Source organism: Phyllostomus discolor, chromosome 4 (genome assembly GCF_004126475.2).
Source record: "Phyllostomus discolor isolate MPI-MPIP mPhyDis1 chromosome 4, mPhyDis1.pri.v3, whole genome shotgun sequence".
NCBI classification, from domain to species: Eukaryota; Metazoa; Chordata; class Mammalia; order Chiroptera; family Phyllostomidae; genus Phyllostomus; species Phyllostomus discolor.
In genome coordinates, this window is record NC_040906.2 from 204,152,944 (window position 1) to 204,173,291 (window position 20,348).

Sequence of the window (20,348 nt, forward strand, 5' to 3'; positions counted from 1 at the left end):
GCTCCGATGCCTGAGCAGAGACCTGGTTGCCAACCTGCAGCCCCCGTGACGGGAGCGCTGCCACCTCTCCAGCTGCAGAAGCTGCAGGAGCTGCAGAAATGTTCACACGAACGAAAAGGAACCAAAACCCGGGACCAGGCGAGGTGCCCCAGTTCCCACGTCAGCGCAGGGCACCAGCACCCAGCCGACAGCCTGCCAAGAGTCAACTTGGATTTACCTTTTTATCGAGTTTCAGCCAGGTGGGGAATCCTTTGTTATCTACGTACTGGAGGCCAAAGTACCACACTTCCCGCAGGCCGATGGTCTTCACCACCTGTGGGGGGGGGGGGGGCAGGGGCGGGGAGGGGGGACGGGCATGAGACTCTGAACGGTCACGCTGCGCCTGCCTGCCCGGCCCGCGTGTCTCCAGCAGCCCGGCACTGACACGCGCTGTTACCCCAGAGCCACGGGCGGTTTATTTTTAATGCCAGGTTCTAGCGGTCGAAGTTAACCTTCCACCTTACAAAACCTTCGGAGCTCATGAAACCCCACCGCTGCTCCTCTGTGCTCCGCCACGCTCTCCAGAGTGAAGACAACGAGGCCAGCGACAGCGCGCACAGAGAATCATGCGTGACCCAGCGTGTCACAGGTGTGCGTGTCACCTGGCAGGTGTGCATGTCACCTGGCAGGGTGTGTCACAGGGGTGAATGTCACCTGGCAGGTGTGCCCATGTGAAAAGGGGGTTGAAGTTACCACTGTGAAACCAGGGAACCCTCGGGCCTCCTCTGGCTCCCCACCCCGCCTCTCCGCCGCCGACCCTGGCCCCCCCAGACAGGGCCCTGGCAGTCCCAGCGGGACGGAGACAGGCGGTGGAAGGCCGCCAGGGAGGGGGGCGGGGAGTGCCCGACCCACCCATGCCCAGGGGTGACTAGCGTCCGCTCGGCCTCCAGAAACCCCGAATTCTGGTTCAGAAAGGCGGAACGCCCCCCCAGGCCACAGAGAGGATTTCGCGCTGGGAAGTTCTCCATGGGGACAGGAGAAAAGGCTCCCCTGGCCCCACCCCGCTGACTCATGTGTCTTGGAAACAGAACGGGGACTTGCTGTGGATACTTGTCGAACGCCACCGAAACCTAGCCCGGGAGCCTCGCTGAACAGTCTTAAATCCCACCCTTCAAACGTAGGGCTTCCATCGCATTGAAAGAGGAAAAGGACTGAACACACTAGAAGAGTGACAGATCAGGAAATCTGGAGCATTTCCTAAAGTAAAATCTGAAATTCAAAATAAACTCCTGCTCTGGGCCTGCTCCCTCACCGACCCTGTTGGTCCGCCTCGGGCGGACGTGACTGGCGGAAGATCTGACCCTTCCACGGCGCTTCACGGGCAAGTCTTCAATGAACCCCGATGTCCTGTTTCTGTGGCGGCCGACACGGAACGGAAGGAAAACTAAACGTGAACTCCGTGAGAGCCCGCCTCTCCATTCTCACGGGCAGCGGGATCCCATGCCTGTCTCGGGGGGCTGGCTGACACGCTGGGGGTGCTGGTGACAGTGAGGCTTGGCCTCACCCTCTCTTCAGCCTGTGGTTCAGGGGGCTTTGTTGTCGGGGGGTAAGGGGGAGGTCGGGGGGTGGGGTGCCTGGCAGATCCCTGCCTGGCACAGGGGTGCACAGTTAGAAAAAGGTGTGCGGTGCTGAGGCCCAAGAGCAAGGAGCCGGGGTGAGCCCCGCTCCCTTCCACCCCCCTGCACCAGGCCCCCCCCCCCCAGAGCAGGGCGAGCCCCGCAGGCTCTGAGTGGCCTCTTCACGCCATCTCCACCTCTGAAAAGCAGCCCGGGGAGGGAAGGTGGGAGGCGGAGGCGAGGGGAGCTAAGGGCCTGACACACCAGAACTTTCCAACTTTCCAGACACAGACCTTCCTGGCTCTGCCTCACAAGTCAGTCGCTTGAGGTCAGCCGCCACTCGTTACAGACGAGGGCTCCGTGCAACCCGGGACAGGGGCCTGCAGGCACAGCCGCCACCGGCACCTCGGCCGCCCACCACGTCTGTGCTTCAGCCACTGTGCCTCCCTGCAGGGCAGCTGGCACCGCCAAACTCACCTCAAGGATGCCTTTCGGGAGGAATCCCCTATTTATTTATCTATTTATTTAGTGTTCACATTTTCTAAACTTGTTGTTCTCCTACAGATGTCCCCGTGTCCCCCACTGCTCTCCCCTGGCCACCCCTCCCCCACTCCCAGTCAACCCCCACCCCGGTGCCCACGGCCAGGGGTCATTCCTCGGAGAAACCTTTAGAATTTCACCCCGAGTCCAGCCCCACCCAGAGCAGTAAATACTTTTATCCTCTTTGGGTGAGGCAGCGCCAGGGAGGGACCTGGAAATCCTAGCACAGGGAGAGCCAGGGAGAGATGAGGCGTTGTCCACACGCCCTGCAGGCACGGGCACACCCTGTCACCTGTCACCCTGGGTGGCTGGGTGGAGGTGGGGTGGGGGAAAGCGAGGCAGGCCCGGTGCAGCTCAGAGGAGTCACCCACATGCTCGCTCTGCATCTGCTAGAACCCCACCAGCTCCCGGGAGGCTTTCCCTGCCAGCGCCCACCCAACTTCCAGGCCAGTTCCAGGGTGCCGAACACCGGCATCCCCCCACCGGGGCCCCAGGGGGGCAGGTGCAGCGCAAGGGACCTGCAAACTCGCCTCCCGTCCTGTCGCTGCCCTGCTGGACCCCCGGCCCCACAGCCACCCTGACTCAGCCGAGGCAGCCGGTCTCACTCTGACGACCTGCCCCTTGGACAGGCCATCGCAGCCTGGCCGGTGGCTCACTGTTCTCTCTACAACGCTCCGTGCTCGCCTTCAGGCCGCAAGAAGAAATCCGAAAGAGTATGTCCCACGCAGGGTTGAGGGTCTGAGCCAGCTCAGTGAGGGGGCTGGGTTGGGGAGAGGGCGACCCCAGAACCTGTGGCCCACGCGGGTGTCTGGCCCCCGCTGCACCCAGCCCACAGACCAGAAGATGGCAGGAAACAGCCAGGGTGACCACGAGGACCCCGGGCGGAGAGGGCGGCCAGAGCCCTGGGTGCACCTCTGTGCTGCCGAAGACATGGGTATCCCCTGAGCTCCCCCCTGGGGGGGCTGTGAAGGAGGGGTGCCCGGGGGAGCTCCCAGTGTGGGCCCCCCAGCAGGGGGAAGAGGGTCTGTTCTACCAAAGAAGCGGGCGGCGAGCCAAGGAATAGGCTTGGCAAACAAGTTACGCTGATGTAAACATTCTTTCCTAAACGAGAATTCTCCCTCGAGTTCACAGAAGCCCACCTGGTCGAAAAGCTGCTTTCCCGTCGTGTTGGGCTGGATGGCGAACTCCAGCTCCGCGTCCATGGTGGTGACTCGGACATTGATCTAGGAGACAGAACGAGACACGTCACACTCACACACAGAGCGTCTTCTCTCAGTCGCCTCCTGAGCCTCCCCCCCGCCCAACGCCAAGCTACCCAGCAATATGCACGAGCGTGCTCCTCCCTCACGCTGCTCACCACACATGTGCGTGCGCGCGCACACACACAGCGGATGGGAGACGACCGATCGGGCTCGGCACCCGCACACAGCGGGAATGCACACGCACGCCACGCCCTCTTCTAATCAAGTGCATCCACGCTCCTGTCCAGGCCGTTTTCCCACAAAAATGCTTCGATGATGGTTAGCGTGTTTCCCCGCACCACGCTCGATGGCGCACACGCATGCACGACGCCTCGTGTCAGCTCTGACTTCGGGAACAAATCGGTCTTTATGAATCACGTTTCTGTCTGGCACTCAGGGCTGCAGTCATCGAGGGGGGGGGGCTTGTATGCGCACCGGCGTGTCTGAAAGGGTCTTCGGTGGACATTACTAGCAAAGGGAAGCGAGGTACCAATTCCTAGTCTTAACCAAAGTTTCCCCTCCGATCTCAAGCCCACAAATTACAGCACTGAGGTTTGCTGCGGTGCAGGATTAGGCACACACTGACTTCTTCAGGTGGGCAGAGCATCATCCACAACACCCAAGGGTTGCAGGTTCAATCCCCAGTGGGGGCAACCAATCACTGTTTCCTTCACACTGATATCTGTCTGTGTGTCTGTGTGTCTGAGATTAATACACATAGCCCCAGGTATTAAATTAAAAATAAATCACAAAATGGCTGCTATGAAGCACAACATAACATAAGGGAGCATCTTAGAGATGCAAAAAGCAGCCCTGCAGTCAAATATTCCAGTAACAAACGCAGAACCAGATCACACACTGACAGCTAAGCCCACCGGAACATCCCACTCAAAACTGCAGCGGACACGGGGGTGGGAGGTGGGCGGCCACTGGCAGATGCGGGGCCTCAGGTGCGCCTTCTCTCTCCGCTATTTACCAATGTGGAAACTGAACCAGATGCCCCAGCCCCGGTTAACGCGAACATACAAGACCAGAGTTTACGACCAGGAGGTTTCAGACTCTAAGTTCTAAACCTTGATCATTTCTAAATTTGCCACCAGTGAGAAAATGTCACTTCCCAAAACCAAAGCTAGTAATTAACAGAAAAAAAAAGTGGCCATCACACCAATTTTTAACCACTTTGCAAAATGATTAAAGGAATTCAGAAAAACCTGTTTTGGAGTTCCGAGTCAGGCTGATCCGTGACTCCAACCTCACACGACTCTCTGGAAGAGCAGATACCCAGCAAATGGAATCCTTTCCCTGAGGGCGGACGTCGTAAGTCAATAGGAAGGCAGCGGCCTTCCTAGAAATTAAGCGTAGTGAGAGGTCCGCATGACCTGTACCATCTACGCCTGCCGGCAGGAGGACTCCATCCGACCGCCAGCAGCACCCACGCAAGCCATTCTGCCAAGGTCAGGGTGCCTGGCCCTTCCAGACTCCTTCCCCTGTGCTCCGGCACCCAAGGGCAGCCGTGAGGGCTGGCACAGACCCTCGAAGATGGCACACCAAAGGGTGGGCCAGGTTCTCCTGACACTGCAGGGCCTAGTAACACGGGACGAGCCCCGGGAAGCAGACAGGCTCTCTCCCCACCGCTCGGCCCACCAGCCCTGTCAACGGGAGCAGTGCCCAGCTCTCATTCGGGGTGTCCCAGACACTTATGTTCAGAAACTCCCCTAAGATCACACAATCGCGTTGGCTTTAATCAGTACGTGCGTATGTTCACACACAGTGCTTGTTCTACAATCCTCTTTCTGGTATAACTTATCAAGTGTGCAATATGTTACTGTTGGGACTGAATTTTTGACAATCCTATATATATTTTAAATATCTTACTTTTTAAAATTTAAGTATATATGTATGTGTATATATATATGTATGTGTATATGTATCTTTCTACTTTAAAAGACATTTGTTTTTCTTCCCAACTATGTAGGAGGCGTTTTCAGAGGAGAAGACACTCAGTCCTCCCTGAAGACAAACCCTCCACTTTGCTTTATGAGGCAGATAGCAACTCTGAACCACGGCCAGGCTGGGAGCTGCGCAAACCTCAATCCGTTTAATGTACATAAAATGTCAAGTCATCTCCTCCCACGGAAAATAATCCTTGCTTTTACACCTCATTTTCCACGTTTGCTTTGAATGTTCTGTCATTTGTACATGATTGTACTTAATTCTAAACATCTAGGTTTCTCAGTGGTTCTCTAGGTCAAGAAGCTCAATGGCACCGCTCTGCTCCACTGTGGCGTACGTGTTTGCTGTGGAGGCTTTGTTTGGTACCAGGCTCGACCGCAGAAAACTCACATTGTCTAACTTTCAAATATCCTGATCTCAGCACCTTTGGTGGCTTTATTTCCAAGCTAATTTCAATCCATGTGTGTGTGTGCCAGCTACAGGGCGTGCTGCACGATTTTGATACAGGCTGAGATGGGCGGAGTTTGTGAGCTCAGAACAACATGTGCTTGGACAGCGTTCCTGACCAATGGCCAGGCTGCTGACCTTCAGGGTCACTCGATGGTCATCACCTGAGTGGTGTCTCTCCCCGGGGCGCGGCTGGCGTTCGGGGCGGCCCAAGCCTTCCTTCTGTGAGACCATCTCCAGGACTGCGGGATGTGCGGCACCAAAGTCAACACAGGCGTCCCCATCACCGGGCCGTCTAACAGTAATGCCCCGCCCACACGATTCCCAGTGCTCTGGGAGACAGGGGAGGCTCCCACCCAGATTCAGGACCCCAGACAGCACGGCAGTGCCTCAGTCATGAGCACGCTCAGCGGTCCCACGTTTGTAGAGATGGCTGAAGCTGGCTTCCGTTTTTTTGGTCCACTTATCCAGGGGCTTTAAAAGAATTCAGGCTCTGGCAATTAAGAGACCTATCTATATCCCCACTCTGCTTTTCACAGTCCCTGTGACAAGTGTCCACGGTCAGCGACTGCCTCCGTGACCTGGACGTACTTGGGTGAGAGCTGGCCCCACAACAGGCCGGAGGGCCACGGGCTTGAACCCACCACCCACCACCACGTGCAGAGAGAGTGGGGCAGAGCGCACACGCTTTGCAATGTTTATCCTCTTGTTACGTCCGCCTGGATCGCGAGGAGGCAAACCGCACGCGGGTAGCGCGTGCACCAGTCACTGAGAACCACCCCCTGAAAGGCGGTGATCATTCGTCTCAGGCTTGCCAAAATACTGGAGCCCTTTCCTTAACTTCCACTCCGAAGTTCTGAAAGTGGAACCCTTCCAAAGTTCCAATCTGCTTGGTCTGGAGGGGGCGGTGGTAATTCAAGTCCAAGTTTGCCACCCCGCATGCGCATGCGCGGAACCGCGAGAGCAACGGCGCAGACGATGACGTAACTGCGCCCGTCTCCCCGCCAAAGGCTACTCCGCCTGCAGCCAGGACGCGCGGTCGCAGAGCGCGCTCTGCAGGGTCGGAACGCGCGAGGAGCCAGACGTGCTCACACCCCACCGTGTGCAACGGGAATGCGCGCGTGAGTTTAGGTGTGGGAGTCAGCGCCTGCTGCGGGGAAATACGAGGCAGGGGAGAGCAACGGGGGAAACAGGGACAACTGGAACTGGACAATAAAAGAAAAAAATAACGAGGTGTTTCTACAGCGATGCACTATGTCAGGATTTTAGAATAAAACGACTTTATTTTAGACACATGTCAGGAAAACTTGGAACTGAAGATGCCTGAAGCCCCTCGAAGGAAACGGGGTTCCAGCAAATATGTGTGTGTTTTTCATGCCAACTACAGTCAGCAGAAAACTCTTTCTTCTTTTGCCCCACACAGTAGGTGAGCTGTATTTTCACTTCAGTAGAAGTAAATTTCTGATCTGTTACTAAAATATCAGTATATGCAACAGACACATGCCTAAAAACAGAACTAGGAATTTAGTTTTATTTCTAAAACAAGAGCAAAACGGGCTGGTAAAACTTCTTAAATTTAAGCAAAATGCTGTGCATGCCCCTCCCTCCCCCGCCACCCCAAGAATAATGTCTAGAGTTTCACAGGTATTTTGCTCTAGATCACCTGAGTATATAATGCACATACCGTTTAAGATCAGGATTCGACACATAAACATTCCTTTGCCTTAGTTAATGAAGATAATGAAAACCTAATTATCATAGTCTTGATTATCCTCCCTCTGGCTTAATAATCTACTTTTTAATAAATTTTATTTGAGCCCTGGCTGGTGTGGCTCAGTGGATTGAGTGCCGGCCTGAAAACCAAAGGGTTGCCGGTTCGATTCCCAGTCATAGCACATTGCCTGGGTTGCAGGCCACGTAGCCAGTGGCGGGTACACAAGAGGCAACCACAAGTGGATGTTTCTCTCCCTCCCTTCTCCTGTCTAAAAAAGTAAATCTTTTAATCTTTTTTTTTTTTTAATTTCGAAGGCCTGTTCTTACAAAGGGCTACTGTCCTGCACACTGCTGAACCATCCCTCCCAGCTCCCCTTCCCTGCCGCCCCAGCCCACCCTGGCTCCTAGACACCTGGCGTCCTGCGGCTCGTGCACTCACAAACACCAGTCAGACGCCCCCTGGGGACACAGAGAGGAGTCAGACCGCCCCAGCCCTTGGGCCACGTACGGCTGAACACGCAGAGATGGACCTTGGGTAGCTGTCACACACCAGTCACTCGAGTCCCCACAGCAGCTTTACAAACACTTGAGTTTCTGGGCCTCGGCCCAAGAACCTGTATTTTTAAAGCCACTCAAGTGGTTCTGAGGGCTGGCCAGATTCCCTGAACGGCGGCGGGCAGGGAGCACGGCCGCCAGGAGCCCTGGGTTTGAGACTTGGCGCTGTAACCTCCTGAGGGCCTCACACAGGTAACTTCCCTTCCTGGGCCGAGACCCCGTCTCTGCAAAAAGACGGTTGGGCCCTGATGCCTTGAAGTCCTTCTAGCTCTGGAATGTGAGGTCTAAAGTCCAGAGGCCTGGTGAGAGGATTAGAGCTGAGGATTAGAGCTGCGAGCCCAGGAGGACCTTGAGAAAGTAACAGAGGAGTCGGCCATCCTGCACAAAAGAAAAGCTCGGCCCCCGCACTCACATTTCCAGGAGGGGAGAGAGCTCCCCGCCCCCCAGGGGAGCACAGCAGTGCAGGTCTTACTGCTCCAATGCAGCTGACCTCTCCGACGACAACAACAACAACAACAACAACAACAACAAAAAAGAGAATTAGAGGTGTTTACACCCCAGTCTTCTTGTTTTTACAAAACCCAGTAACAATACGTCCTGCTGGCTCCCTCCAGCAGTGGAGGGATCCCCGAGACAGGCAGGCCCTAGGGCGGGGATGTGGGTAGGCCCCCAGGGCTGGCCCCAGCAGGCCCCAGTCGGCAGGAGGCTGCCTCCCACCCGAATCGTAGCTAGAAGGGACTGTAATTTGCACTGGACCTTCCAAGGCCAGCATGCTGTAACTCAGAAATCACTGGAGTGCCCTTCAGCTCTCTGCATGAGTATCTGCACGTAGAGACACAGTGACAAAGAGGTGATACATGGTGGGGGAGGGGGCGGCAGCAGAGCGGTATTTCAAGGTCACCGAAGTTGAGGTTCTCTGTTTCTTTTCTTTCTTTCACTGAAAGGCTTTTGGGCGTCTCTGCTGTGTTCATGCAAATTGTGAAATCCCAGGACGAGGCCAGGGTCTGAGTTTCCCAGCTTGCTCTGCCCCCAGGGGCTGCTTTTCTGCGGACTGCCTGAGAGGACCAGTCTTTTCCAGAACACTCCGAAAAGCACGGTTTCTGAGTCTTCTCAGCGTAACTTTTTCAAAGCGGCATATTATTAAAATGCCTTCTAAGAGCTTATTTTTAAAAAAGACACTGAGGTAACAATGAAATATTTTGTTTTACCTCTAACCCATGCCGACGGCTGAATTTTTCGCTGTCAAATTAGCTCCCTCTATTATTTTCCTCATTTTGGTAAATAAATATTGGGCAATATTTCCTTTGGGAGGTGTCCGCTTCCTCCCGAAACGCTTTAAACTTGGTTTAAGATTACCTCTCCGACCATATCTTTTACAGAATAAATTCAAACTGGGCTCAAGACCTGGCCAAGAGGGAGACGTTCCAGACCAATCCCACCAGACACCCGACGGACAGGTGGCCATCCCACCGCGTTCCCGTCCTCGTGGACAACGCCCCGGACGGGGTTTCGGGTGGGTGGTCAGGGCACTGCGGGGGTGTGCAGGGGTGTGTGCGGGGTGTGTGTGGGGGCTGCAGCGGTTTCTCTGCGTGCTCCCTGAGCAATCGGGGAGACCATTTAAAACAGACAGGAGACGTCCGACAGTAACACGTGCACGTGCGGATTGCAGGCACCGGATTCCATGATAACAGACTAATCAATCCCCAGTACTATTATCGCACCTGCATTTACTCAAAAACCAGCCGGCGCGGGGCTCTCCAGGCACCGCCGAGATTACCCCAGGAGCCTGGCCTCTCCTAATCGTTTCAGACGTCAGCGCTGTGTCCCGGCGTCCCGGCCGTCCTCCCAAGGTGCCGCTCCAGCAACTCCGAGAAGCTCTCAGACATTTGGGTAAGAACTTTCAAGTACCCGGAGACGCACCGACAGGAAGCAGCTCCAGGCTGCTTCTCCCACAGAGAGGGGGAGAGCAGGGGCGTGGGGCGAGGCACGGCTCTCGCGGCAGACGGACCAGAAATGAACTGGAAACGCGTCTTCGGATGCCGGTTCGGTTCACTCAACTGAACAATTACGGAGACAATACTGTATCCTGACTCTCATGTTGGGCTACTGTGTTCTTTTTAAATAACAGCTTTGTTGAAATACCATCTACAGCCGTACAGTGTGCCCATTGAGAATGTGCAGTTCCGTGGGTTGTTTCCCCCCCGCATTCTCACAGAGTGACACAACCAACAGCACGGCCTGGTTTTAGAACATTTCGTCACCCCTGAAGGAACCCCGTGCCCACCAGCAGCCACTCCTGTGACCCCCACCCCCCAGCCCTGGCTTCCACACACCCGAGTTCTGTCCCCGCAGATTCCCCCGTTCTGGACACTTCATACACTCAGAGTGCGGCCCTTGGCCCGAGGTCCCCCAGACCACCCTGCCGCAGCAGCCGGAGCTCTGGCCCTTTCCGTACTGCCAGGCAACCTTCCGCTGCCTGGTCAGACTGCTTCTGTCAGTGAGCTGTGCACTAGATGACCTACGGCCACATTGGTAAGGGAAAAAAAAAATTAGGGGAAAACAATGAAAGAAAATAAATTTTTTTAGAAACTAATATTCAACTTCAGCTCACTGTTTTCAACCGGTAGAGGAGAGACAGTCCGTGCCCCCAGGAAGGAGGCACCGCTGACCAGGGAACTGAGGAGAAGCCGGTGGGCACGCCCACTCTCTCCCGGAGCCGCCCTGTGTCCCAGCCACGTCTGCACCGGAAACGAGGGGCGGCCCCGGAAGCAGAGGTGAGAACCCAGCTCTTGTTCAGGGTCCTCCCAAGCAGATCACGCTCTCTCCTGAAACCGTAAGCAGGGACCGAATCTCTGGTTACACGTCTAACTGCAGTGGCGCCGGGCATGCCACAGCTGGTGCTGGATGTGAGTGCCCAAAGCCCCTGCCTGTTTCACTGATCACCGCCTACCTATTTCAGGCTTTGCTGGGTGACTTAAACCGGCCCGAGCCCCACTCACTGCTGCACCAGCAAACGTGGCAACCCCAGGCCTGCTCCAGGGAAGTCTGCTGCCCCTGAGCAGGGGGGCTTGGGGGACAGGGCCAGCGCCCCTAGGGTGCCATTCCCCGGGCCAGCAGTGCGCGGGCCGCCAAGGCAGCACCTCTCTGACCTGAGTGAGCAGAACCACCGGGAGAGCCTGTTGAAACAGTTTCCCGAGCCCGGGGCCGGGATCCTGACTCAGGAGGCTGGCACGAGGCCCGTGATTCTGCCACTTGCCCCGGCTCCCAGGCGAGGCCGCACCCAGACTGCCCTGCCGCTGCGCTCAGGCACCAGGCAGCACCCTGAACCTGCCAAAGGCCCCGACTCCTTCTGGCTGATCGAAGGTACTTGCTGCTTCTATGTAGGCTCCACTATGGGAAGAATGGTGGCTCACTCAAGTGTCACTCACACTCGCGGAGTACAGACCTGACCCCACAGAGGAAGGTTTTCCGCAGTGGAACTCAGGGTCCCAAAGGATGGGTCCCCCTTTCCGTCCTCTCTCCGGACCCTGCTCCCCTGCCTCGGACAGAGAAACGCCAGCCCCCGAACAACACTAAGTAAACTCAGTGAACCGCAGCGCGAGCTGAGACGTGCTGCGGTCGCTTTTCACAAGGGCTGGCCGACACGGAGCCGCCCCCTGGGAAACGCCGCCCCTCGGCAGCCGACTTCTCGGGCCAAGTGCAGAGGGCAGCCCCGGCACTTCAGCCAAGGAGGGGGCAACGCCGGACAGTCCCGGAGGCAAGTGGGATTTTTGTTTTTAGCTCTTTTCCACATCACCAACCCTCCCCAGGGTGTTACAGGGAAGGTTACTATTTAAAAGATAACTTTGTTTCTATCCATCACTAGAACGATCCTTTGTCTTATAGTTCACAATGCTGCTGTCCGTAACAGTGTGTACGTAAACAAGACTACATGAAAGTAGTTCCCACTGCAAAGCCAAGGACTGTGCGTCCCACGGTTCCGGTTGCTGGTCAACGCACACTTAGAAGCATCCGACTTTCACCCGAGAACGGCGGTCCCCAAAGCGCCCTGTCGTGTGTGACTCTCCTAACGGAGGCGTCCGAGTAAAAGCCAAAGTGTCGCTAAGGCCGGTCTTCATCAACATATCAAAACATCACCTTCATTCAGAGAGAAGTAGAAGAGAAATGTGGTCCCTACAACACGATTTTTCACTGGACAGAGTGAGGTCCCGTACACGAGGCTGGGGCACGGGCAGAGACCTGGTCAACACTGCGCCTCAGGAGAGAGGTCCTTCCTCAAACGCGGTCCCACCAGCAGCAGTGGTCCCACCAGCAGCAGCAGCCTCGCGTCACTGTGGCCCAGGGCGGGCCGGCCCTAAAGGCAGAAATTCCTCGGATACCTGTCTGTTTAAGCTCTAGCTCTTAACACCGGACCCCTTGAGGCTTCTTGACCTTTAGAGAAAGTGGACTAGCAGTATAAAAATGCCTCACTAATAAATGAGTCCTGTGGCATCACTAATGCCTAATATAATGCCTAGCAGTATAAAAATGCCTAATAAATTAGTCCTGTAAACTAATGGAAAATGCCAATAATATTGCTATTCCTTTCGTTCAAGCTCCTCTGTATCTTAAGTGTAAATGATGCACAATCGCTTCACTGGACACTGTCTTCTCTTCCAAGGTTAACCCCTCCCTCGTTTCACCTGCACTGCAGCCCAGCCAGCGGACAGAGACCACGCGCATGTGCTGATCGAGTTTTCATATAATCATTCTACACCAGGATGACATTCCCATCTTTTATTGCCCGGCAGCGGGAATAATAAAGCCATCAAATGTCAGAGTGACAAGAGTCCACTTGGGGAACTCCCATATGGTCAAAGTGCTGGCCCATTTTCTCGGTTTTTCCTGTAAGTCCCCTGGGGACCGTGGCCGGGCGGTCACGCTGCTTCTGGGAACAGGAGGTCCCGAAAGTCACCGAGGGGGACAGTGTGGTGCCAGGACAGCTGCTCTCTGGCCTCCCGGTGCCCAGCACAGAGCTCCCGGCAAACCCGGCCCTCGGGATGGTGGCTGTGTCCCCGAAAGAAGAACCCAAGCTAGGACTCGAGTGGACGGGGGCTGGCAGGGACAGAATGGCTCTCCCGGCGGGTGGCACCTGTCCAGAAACCACGCTGACCTACCACCACCCAGTGCCTCTGGCTCAGGCCCGTCGTGACCCTTTCACGCTGGAACACTCCTGGCCGCTCCCCTCCTCCCCCGCCCCACCCTTGATGGAGGTGTAAAAATGTAGCCATGGGTTCGGGTTTGCTCAATGTGCTGATTACTAGTGGAAAGCAAGGTCCAAACTACAGAGTTCAACTTCAAGGGAGCCAGCTTAATGCTCGTAAACCAAGTGACTGTCCAGGGGAGTTTCTGTTCGGTTTAAGCATGGCCCTCATTTATTTCGCTTTAGGAAGTGTGGGCATGAACTTTAACGTGGAGGAACGGGGGTGGGTGTGCCAGCCCCCCTCGCTCAGCCCCATGCCTCTCACCCAGACAGAGAGTTGTGACACTGTGGCGTGGGCACCCACCTCACTTAACAAGTTCCACGCCACCTGAAGGAGCTCTGAGGGTCACTTTGTCAGGAGAAGGAACACCACACACCCTCACCTCCTTTTCTGAGCTGCTGTCCTCCACCACCATTAGACTAAGCTCACAACGTAAAAGCTAAATTCTTAGTGTGTAGTAGATATCAACAGGGCAGAGTATTAACATGAAAGTTGGGTCTTGGAATTTCCAAATGACTTTTCTCAGGTAGGTTACGTTACAAGTTAAGGATACAGAGGCCAGCCTTGGCTGTGTAGCTCAGCTGGTTGGAGTCATCACAATATGCCAAGGTTGTGGGTTCAATCCCTGGTCAGGGCACATGCAAGAATCAAGCAATGAATGCACAGATGAGTGGAACGGCAAATCATGCTTCTTTTTCTCTCCCCCTTCCTCTCTTTAAAATCAGTAATAATAATAATAGGCCAAAATAAAAATGTAACATTGTTACATTTTATGACACTTATTTTACAAATACATGTTATGAGCAGCATAATTAACACGGTGATACGATGTAACTATTCTGTAGGGTCATTTTAAACAGGACCGCTTGGTGAGAAGTGTCAAGTTACCCTAGCCGGACTACCCTCTTTTAAAATCTGGGGAAACTGAGGCCCAGAAAGGTTTACACTACTTTCTCAACTTCTGGTAATCAGCTCCTAAAAATATTTATATTTGTATAGCTCTTAAACATTATTCCTGCCCTGGCTGGTGTGGCTCAGTGAATTGTGCACCAGCCTGCAAGCCGAAAGGTTGCTGGTTCGATGCCCAGTCATGGCATATACCTGGGTTGTGGGGTCAAGTCCCCAGTAACAGATCAATGTTTCTCTCTCTCCCACATTGATGTTTCTCTCTCTCTGTCTCTACAAATAAAAAAATCTTTAAAAAAACCCCCAACATTATTCATATTCCTGAAATTGTATCTTTCAATATAGTCAATGGTTTTAAACTTCTGAAAAGTTTGTATTCCCAAATTCCAGGGTGAAAAAGTACATGAAATTATGCATAAGGAAACGCCCACATCAACTAATATTCATCCCATAATTTCAAGAGCATGCAATGAAATCCCAAATCTTTCTAAATTAGCTCCTTCTGCCTCTGCAAGAAAGCCACTTCTGGCCCGCAGACCCACTTCCTGTCAGCCAAGGCCTCTCACCAACGCGAAAAGCGGACAAACCAGTCCTGTTGGCACTCATTGTAACCGGAGGAAATCTGGCCCTGGGAGCCGGAGGGGACCGGTCCGGGCAGTCTCATGTAAAAGCGGCCAGTCCCCCCCCCCCACTATAAAGTGCGCTGGGGACAGTCCGTGCTGATCTCGGGCTCAGGTGCCGCTCCTGGGAGCAGAGGACCAAGGCGGTCCCACACTGCTCTCCGGGGTTCTGACAAACGAAAGGGCCGTGACTGTCACCCCCGTGCCAGGTCCGTGCTGCAGAGGGACCCTGGAGGGCACTTCCCTGCCTGCCAGTCGCAGGGAAGGACAATAGTGATGACGCCCACGGGCTGCCCATGCGTGAGACCTTTCTTTGTGAGCGTCTCCAGGTGGAGACGGACCCCACACGGGGCATGTCACACACCGTGTGTACTTTCAACACGGGGACGAAACCAGAACGTGCGGACACCACTCTACACAGGAAAGGGCAAAGAAATAATAAAAAATGTTACGTTCTGCAGAAGGAACCATTACTCTTCAGAAACAAATAACCTACCTGCTCCTTTCCCCACCCCAAGGCAGGAGAAAGAAACGACCCTTCAAGGTCACTTTCTCTTTATCTGATGAGCTTGACGCCTCGATTCCATAACAAGTGATTTCAGTTTTCCCGGACAAGTCATACACACTTCACCAATTCAGCTCGCTGAGGTGAAGTGAATCACGCCCACAAACTCAGGGTCCCGTCAAAGACAGAGCAAGGGGCCAGGCCGAGATGGCTACCACATGCTACAATGGTTTTTAATTCCAGGCCCATAAAGCATAGGAAATTAAAGACATAGACTAAACTTCGCTACCCACTGGAATACACTATTTTCTTTGTAAATTTAGAAGTCTGCCAAGAGTCTTTCTAATCCAGTGTAGAGGTCGTGGGAGGCTGTGAAAAAGCGAATGCCGATACACACCCCCTGCTAGCCTGCTGTTTGAGGAAGGACGTGCAAAGTAAACCACACTCAAATCCTGTGCCATTTCCAATGGGAACCTCCACCCCCAGTTAACACGTGCAGAAACAGGCTGCAGAACATTTCCCCTGGGAGCTTAGACAACATGCGTTTGAACTTGACCAAGAAGTCTTTACGTCTGCCATCTATCATAAATGAAGAGTGAGAGACCCAAGCAGGTTTTTAAAAAATTTAAACTAAATCGGTAAGCTTACAGAGCCTGCTGAATAAGCAAACTTCAATAAAACTTCTAAATCACTCTGTATTTCTGAAATTCTATTAAGTTGAAAATAAAAAACTCTTTAATTGATGCTTTGTCACATCCAGGATGGGATTGTAACTGTGTGTAGTTACCCGGTGGGACCAGGAACCTCTCTGGCGTGTGCGTTACAGGCCTATCACCCACCCAAGTCCTGCGGCTCTGGGGGTGTGTGTGTGTGTGTGTGTGTGTGTCTCCTCAGGCTCAGGGCCCACCTCCTCCCACCCAGGCCCAGGCCCAGGCCCAGCCCCGCACTACACTGAGCTCTGAGAGTGGCTGCACGGAATTCCACCCAGTGAGGCCCCACATTTGTGACGCTCACTTCCAGTTCTCAGCTCTGAGAATGCTGCTATTGAGACAATGACCTGTTTCCAGTTGGGTCACAGCACCCTCCCCTCCCCCACCCCAAGAGTCGTGGGAATACAGAGTGAGGGCAGAGCTGGCTGGGAACAAGCCGTTCTGCGTGCTCCTAGTCAACTGCGCCTGCAGGTCGCTGTTGAATGAAGCCGACGTGTGAAGGCAGCGGCGGCCCAGGTGGGACTCCGTCAGTCCGCCCCTCACTGCTCAGAACACCCAAGGTCTCCGAGAAACCGTGGCTCTTGCCCCAGGGACCCACGGAAGAGGGTGCACCGGGGCCCACTGCGGGTAGCACGGGCTCCCCAAGCTGGTCTCAGCCCTCCTCTCCGGGTCTCTGGCCTCCGGGCCTGGGAAGGGGACCCCCCTTCCCGCTGTGGCCCTCCCTGGACTCCAGCATTCGGTGACTCGGACATGCGACAGCATCTTTCCCGTCCACCCTTACAATATGCTTTAAAAAAAACAACAACAACCAACTTTTCATTTTGGAAAGTCTGAAACATTCACGTGAGTGGAGAAAACGGTTTAACGAGTCCTTGTGTATTTTTCGCCCGGCTCTGACTCCATTAACTTTCTAGCATTCTCGATTCACCTGCTTTCCACCACCATAAAATTTTTTTTTTTTTTTTTGCTGGCGTATTTGAAGGCCGCCATATACACCATTTCGCTTGTAAAAACATCAGTGTGGAGTCCTGCTGCAGCCTCACACACACACTCCTACCAGTATTATTTCCAACGTGACTTAGAACGGTTCCTTAACAGTCCCCATGTAACCAGCATTCAGTTTCCCCCCATTGCATCAAAACATCTTCACGGGGCATCTGTCCAGACCAGGCAATGCACTGTGCAGCCGGCCACCACACCACATTTCCGCACGGCCCTGTCCGGCCAGTTCCCTAATAATCAACACCAGGTGTCCCCGCCTGCTCTCCCCATGGAAGTCCCACGTAGGAGGAGTCTCGCCCAGATAGCAACGTGTGATGCAAGCAGATACCGCCAGCAGCAGCAGCAGCAGCAACACCCGGTCGTCGAGTAACCGAGGCGACGCAACGCTCACGGTCAGCACTCACATGCACAGCCTTCCACAGCGGCGGCTCTCACCCCAAGGTCACGGCCAGGCTCTCACCGAGGGGTGTGGTCCGGTTTCCTCTTTAAGAGCACAAGGAACAAGGCTGGACAGCCTTTGGGGGCCTAGTTCACAAGGAGCCTAGAGATGCGGCCCATGATGGTGCAGCAGGCACAACAGTATCTGGAAAAGCACAGACCGCCCCCGCCCCCACCCCACCCCAGGGCCCGAGAAACGACGGAGGCCCAAAGTGGGGAGTGCACGGTGCTGTGCTGGCCGCCCAAGCCCAGGTGAGGACGAGCTCCTGGAGAGCCACCACCCCGGCTCCTCCTCGTCCAGTGCCAGAGTGATGGGCCGGGGGTGGGGGGAGGCAGACAGAAGCACACCCGCTCTGCCCGCTGGTTCCACCTTGTCACCTAGCTAAGACCAAGGACGAACTGCCCGCACCTCTCCGCAGGGCAGCGAGCCGTCCCCTCCCCCCTCACTGTCTCGGCAGCTTCACGGCACCTGCAGGGCCCAAACCCCCGGCCCGCCGCGGTCCCGAACGAGGAATGAGTGAGTTGAATGAATGAATGAATGAATGAATGAATGAATTCTACGGAGGGATGCAGCGGTGCCCGCCCTGGTGGCGAAAGGACAGAAGCGGGGCCACGTCTGCGGACTGTCGGGCCAAGTCGGGGCGCAAGGACGCAAGGACGCGGTCCTGAGAAACGGGAGTTCACTCATCAGCTTCGGCTTTCGTGACCACAAGTGGGGTTGTCTACAGGGTTTGCTCTGTCCCCTGCGGTGAGGGGGGCCAGGCCCAGGGGCGTCCCCGCGCTGCCCCGCCCCGCCCGCCTCCTCGGACCCGCCGGGGAAGGTCCCTGGACCCAGGGTCCCGGAGGAGGAGGCGGCGGCGGGGACGCTCGCCCAAGAGCGCCCCCTTGAGGGGCAGCATGCTCACCCGCTCGCTCCTCCTGCCCCCCCCCCCTCCATTCATCTGCCAATGAAGCGAGAATTTAGTTTGTTCTAGGAGCAGACCACAGTGCTTTCTTTCCCGAACCACTGGGCGCCCCGCTGCTGCAGCCGTACAAGACCGAAGAAGGCAAAGAAACGAGCATCCGTGACACTGCTGTAGGCAGAAGTGAGTTCCAGGAAAGAAAACAGAGCTGGGGAGCAGGGTGGGCAGCGAGGGGGGCTGGGACAGGGCGGCCTACACTAGGGGCTGACACACGACCACCTGCCAGACCATCGGAAACCCACACACACAGGACGGCAGGCCACAAGTTAACTTTAAATTGCCACCGGTGGGGGAAAAAAAAACAACTTACTTATGTATCCTTCGCCTTCCAACTCAAGTATCAGGTACAAACTGCTTCTTTTTTTTTTTTTTTAAGCATATGCCAAAAACCTGTCATCATACAACGGCTTAGAAAGTGTGACACCAGACACTACGACTTTCTCAACGGAAACAAGGGCCACCGACACCAGCCTTGTTGTTTAAAATCTGACCTCGGCACCAACTGCGCCTCCTGCTTCTTGGAGAGCCTTCCCCACGCGAGTCCAGGCTCACAGCCCGGGATTTTATTTTTTTTTTAAACTGTGAACAGTCAAGTGGTATGCTTCCAAATACTATCAGCTGGGTCATAAAATATATATAAGGTATAGCTCTGGCTGGCGTAGCTCAGTGGATTGAGCGCGGGCTGTGAACCAAAGTGTCCCAGGTTTGATTCCCAGTCAGGGCACATGCCTGGGTTGCAGGCCACGGCCCCCAGCAACCGCACATTGATGTTTCTCTCTCTCTCTCTCTATCTCCCTCCCTTCCCTCTCTAAAAAATATATATAAGGTATAACAAATGCTTGGCATAATAATTATTTTTGTCCTAAAGCAGGAGTTGGCAGATTTTTCTGTAAAGGGCAAGATACATGTTTTGGATTTTGCAGGCCATGATCGGGGTCTGCCGTGTATTACTGTTCCTGCTGTTTTAAACAACTTTTAAAAATGTGAAAGCCGTTCCTAGCCGGGAGCCTGCACGACAGCAGGCCACCACCAGAGTTGGCTTTTGCCCTCCTTGTCCTCAAGTAAAAACAACTGTTTGCAATATCTGTTATGACAATTTTTTTTTTGATATAGACAGCTTTACACTGACCTTCTCTCGGGCAAAAAAAAAAAAATAGAAAAAAAAATTAGGATGTGGAAAGTGACTTCAAACTTAACGAAAGATAAGCAAAATCTGACATATTTGGCTACTGCGGTTTCATCTTTAGGTGGTGTTTGTTCCTGTTTTATTAAGAACAGTAAGGTTAAGATCAGAACTTCCATCTCGCTTTTAAGGTTTGCTTTCTCAAATATAAGAGATTAAAAAAAGATAATTATGTTCATGTAGTTTTCATTTCCTATGAAACAGCATTGCCATTTACCTTTAAAATGTTAAAAAGGCTTAGAGAATGGCATGTGGGTCATCCTCAGAGGAAACCAGAACTGACTGCTGCCACCAGCCTAACGCCCTTGTGCCCAGGTGAGCTGCAAGGCATCCCTGCATGTCCACCTGTACCTCCCGGCTCTGCAGGGCAGAACTTCATCTTCTGTGGGCACCCTACCACCTAACTTACCTGGTAACGCCCTTCTCTGTTAACTGGCCTGACTCCCCTATTAGACTGAGAATCCGTGAAAGGCAAAACTTATCTTCCTTATTTTTATATGAGAAGAATAAAACAAAAAAATCCAAATTATCTTCTGGAGGGTGGCTTCCTTAAAGTACAGGCGTCCCTGGCTAATTGAGAGTGTTGTAGGAACCCATCTGTATCAGTAGGCCAGCTGGTGGTGTTGTGAGAGGCTGTGTTCAGCTTCAGTGAGTTGTCTTGAAGACTCTTTCAATGATTTTGCCCATTTCACGATGGGTGATTTACGAGTGTGTCTGCCCACACCGCACTGAGTG

General features: G+C 54.2%; 1 protein-coding gene across 1 annotated transcript in view; it reads right to left on the reverse strand.

Annotated features, from left to right (window-relative positions):
- Positions 1–20,348, reverse strand: part of EZR (ezrin) — a 46,273-nt gene that overhangs the window by 17,256 nt on the left and 8,669 nt on the right. The window contains exons 3-4 of the mRNA XM_028510038.2: positions 3,275–3,358; positions 218–313 (exon numbers count right to left, since the gene is read on the reverse strand). Coding sequence (XP_028365839.1) covers positions 218–313; positions 3,275–3,358 — 180 coding nt within the window. The remainder of the gene's footprint in view (positions 1–217; positions 314–3,274; positions 3,359–20,348) is intronic.